Source organism: Amphibalanus amphitrite, unplaced genomic scaffold (genome assembly GCF_019059575.1).
Source record: "Amphibalanus amphitrite isolate SeventyFive unplaced genomic scaffold, NRLGWU_Aamphi_draft 001322F_arrow, whole genome shotgun sequence".
Taxonomy (NCBI): domain Eukaryota; kingdom Metazoa; phylum Arthropoda; class Thecostraca; order Balanomorpha; family Balanidae; genus Amphibalanus; species Amphibalanus amphitrite.
Window position 1 is genome coordinate 157,480 of NW_024882815.1, and position 3,165 is coordinate 160,644.

The following is a 3,165-nucleotide window of genomic DNA, read 5'->3' on the forward strand; positions in this document are numbered from 1 at the left end:
TTCACCACGGCTATCTGGTACACAATTGGTGCACATTAGGCCGGCAGATTCGTTCAAATTATGTTCATTGTGTTCCGTGTTCATGGTATGCTGCTCGCTCGTTGAATTGCGTATCGATAGCGCAGACCATAACTTTTTTGGTATGTAGTTGCCACAACTGCAGTGTTGCGAGCGATTCTGCAAATAATTTCGTTACTTTGGAGACGAAAAAACCAAAGCGAATAGTCGTTTTAACCACTTCAACAGCTGATCGGTGAGTTTCGTATACTGACAGCGGTGTGAACTGCAGGCCGGTTCACACGTTTCACGTAAAACACTCCCTCGGCATCTGAGACCGTTTTAATGTGTACATGTAACCAGCTCTTTGGGATAGCTTTGTCAACCCATGCCTTGAGACATTGCATCAGACACTAGATTGTTATTTGAATATTTTATTAACAGGCTGAAAATATACAATAATGTTCACACAGGAATGTTGAGATAATCTGCTCCATGGACATGAAGAATAGGGAATCACACGTACCGTTCAGATACATGTCAAAGCTCATTTCTAGATGTCCATATCCACTGATTCCGCCAAAAGTCCCCCTCCGAAGCAGCTGAATCCACTAATACCGTATCAACCGTAGAGCCTACCGTAGCCACGACGGAAAGCGCCGAATTGGCCTCCGATTCCGCCGAACCTTGCTCCAATTCCGCCGAACCTAGCTCCAATTCCGCCGTATCCAGCCCCGATTCCGCCGTATCCAGCCCCGATTCCGCCGTATCCAGCCCCGATTCTGCCGTATCCACCCCCAATTCCGCCGTATCCACCTCCAATGACGCCCTGTCCGTATCCGTTTCCGACGTCGGCGCTGTATCCGTACTGGTATCCGCTGAGTCCGCCGCGTCCGTATCCTTGATGTCCGTATCCACCGTATCCAACGCCGTATCCACCGCCCTGGCTGAGTCCGATACCCTGTCCCTGGGCGTAGATCTGGCCGTAGCCGCCGACGTACCGGCCGTAGCGGCCGTAGCCGCCGGGACTGAAAATGGAATGGAATGTTTGTCACCGAAACATCACATTGTTTTTATCGAACAATGTACACGGTAGGTTGTTTGGAGCTTTTTCGTGGTCCTTTTCGCCACTATTTTTTAGCACACATTTCGATCATATTTAAAGGGACTATCCCACCTTTAACATGGGGTTTGAGTTGAGATAGCCAAGTTTGCGGCGAGGATCAGAAACCACTATCTATCTAGGTTGCAACCCCCGCGGCCTCTTGGTGTTGAAGAAATTCGTTCCCTTCATTTGAAAATGGGCCTTGCGCAAGGCCCTATCTTCAACATGGAGCGACCGTTAGTGTGACGTCACCTCGTTTAGTCATTCTGATTTAAATGGGTTTGTTCGTTGAAAAATCGCTTAAAACTTGGTCTGAACTTTGTTGTGGTGCCTACAGAGTAAAAAGAATCAGCTTTATGACAGTAATGTGGCCTGGGGAAGGAGGTAATTTTGGGCTGTGACGTCACACATTTGAAAGTTTGTGTTTGGAATATGGGAAGCCTAAGATGTTTAATGAAAAATAAATGCCAGAACCGTGTTCCTGGTCATCCAATCTATAAAGTTGGGCACAATTTAACTGGTTTTAACAATATTTTAGAAGGTGGGATAGTCCCTTTAATAAGTTCAGATTTGAACCTGGCCCATCAATCTACACATTAAAACGCTCTGGTGTTTCTGTTTTAAAGCAAGTTGGACACTATCGGCTGCCATTTTTCACCACTCATTGTTTCTTTCTTCTCTGGGCAGAAACACAGTTAATTACGATAAAAGCGCTATTTTCATATTCTCTATTCTAACGGTTCACTGATTAACTTGCAAAGTTTAAACGCACAATTTTTCCCGAAATAAGGACCGTTTCTGGGAACCAGTCTTGAACTGCACTTACACGTAGTATCCGTGGTTCACATGGGATCCGTACGAGTTGCTCGAGTACGGCGTGAAACTGAGAAAAAAAACCAGGGCGGGTCAGAATTTGGTATACAAAATTACTGTTGAGGGTCAAGAGCAGCCTCATGATATGCTAAATGAAGTAAATGCATAAAAGTAAAATAACCGAATGAAAGCAGTGGAAGCAACTTCCCTTTTGTATTGATGAGCAAGGTGAGCTTTTCAAGCGAAATTAAGGCAAATAATTGTGACAGCCACATCAATAATGGTATATCACTTATGCTGTACGTACAATGCTCTTAGCTAAAGCCTATGACTACTACGGACTCACGTAGACACGTGGACGTTGCTCTGCCCACCGCTGGCAGCCGCTGCGACCACCAGCACGGAGAGAACGGCGAACTGAAAACAGAACAGAACGGAACACGGCGCTAGTGAGCCGTCCAACCAAACCTCGGAGTGTTCATGGTGGCGGTAATATACCACCACTAGTCATGATACAATTAGACATGATGTAAAACACGCAACTTACAACGTTACATTGCAAGGAAAACGTATCTAGGAACTACGTGTGCGCGGTGCAATGCTGTCAATGGGATGACGAATAACATTTGAAACGAAGGGCAATGCCGAATGACATTTGATACGTTTTGCTTGCAATCTCGTTTTCCTTTCAATTTTCAAAATTCCTCCTTCAGTAAGGCTTTGTGATATATTTTCCATTTAGAGCCTTTAGAGACTTACCTGAATCATGTCTGGTAGGTTGTGGTGGCCGCTGAGAGCTGACTGCGTTTCTGCCGTCCTCGTTTCCGCTATATATACCTCCTCTGGCCAGCCTGAGGGCGGGGTCCGGTCGTGACCAAATATTTGATCCCGTAGTGCCGAGTTTTCATGTGCAGAACTGCGGGTGCACGCTCCCACCCCGCGCGCCGTTTACCGGGTATAGAGTGTGGCGCCTGGTACGCGCCCCTGCAGGACGCCGAGGCCGCAGTCCGCAGATCAATTCTCACATTCTGGCGCCTGAGAGCGGGCACAGCCGCCGCCTGGACGCCGAATAATCCATGAGACACTCGGCCAGCATATCGGGGCACAGGAAAACGGGCATAGAGCTTGGCTGGCTGTGGCGGTGCCAGTGTTCGCCAGACATTCTCTCTACGTCACATATGAATCGCTGCTGACTGTGATAATGCTTTTTTACATTTTGATTTTTCAATTCGCGAACAAAACAACAAAGC

The 3,165-nt window shown here is 47.0% G+C and overlaps 1 protein-coding gene across 1 annotated transcript; it reads right to left on the reverse strand.

The window, feature by feature from the left end:
• Positions 1-415: 415 nt before the first annotated feature.
• On the reverse strand, positions 416-2,806 carry LOC122372144 (keratin-associated protein 21-1-like). Its single transcript, XM_043349027.1, has 4 exons — positions 2,675-2,806; positions 2,262-2,332; positions 1,929-1,985; positions 416-1,025 (listed from the first exon to the last, which is right to left on the reverse strand). Exons 1-4 carry the CDS (start codon positions 2,681-2,683, stop codon positions 620-622), a joined length of 543 nt encoding a protein of 180 aa, XP_043204962.1. The 5' UTR covers positions 2,684-2,806; the 3' UTR covers positions 416-619.
• Positions 2,807-3,165: the final 359 nt, after the last annotated feature.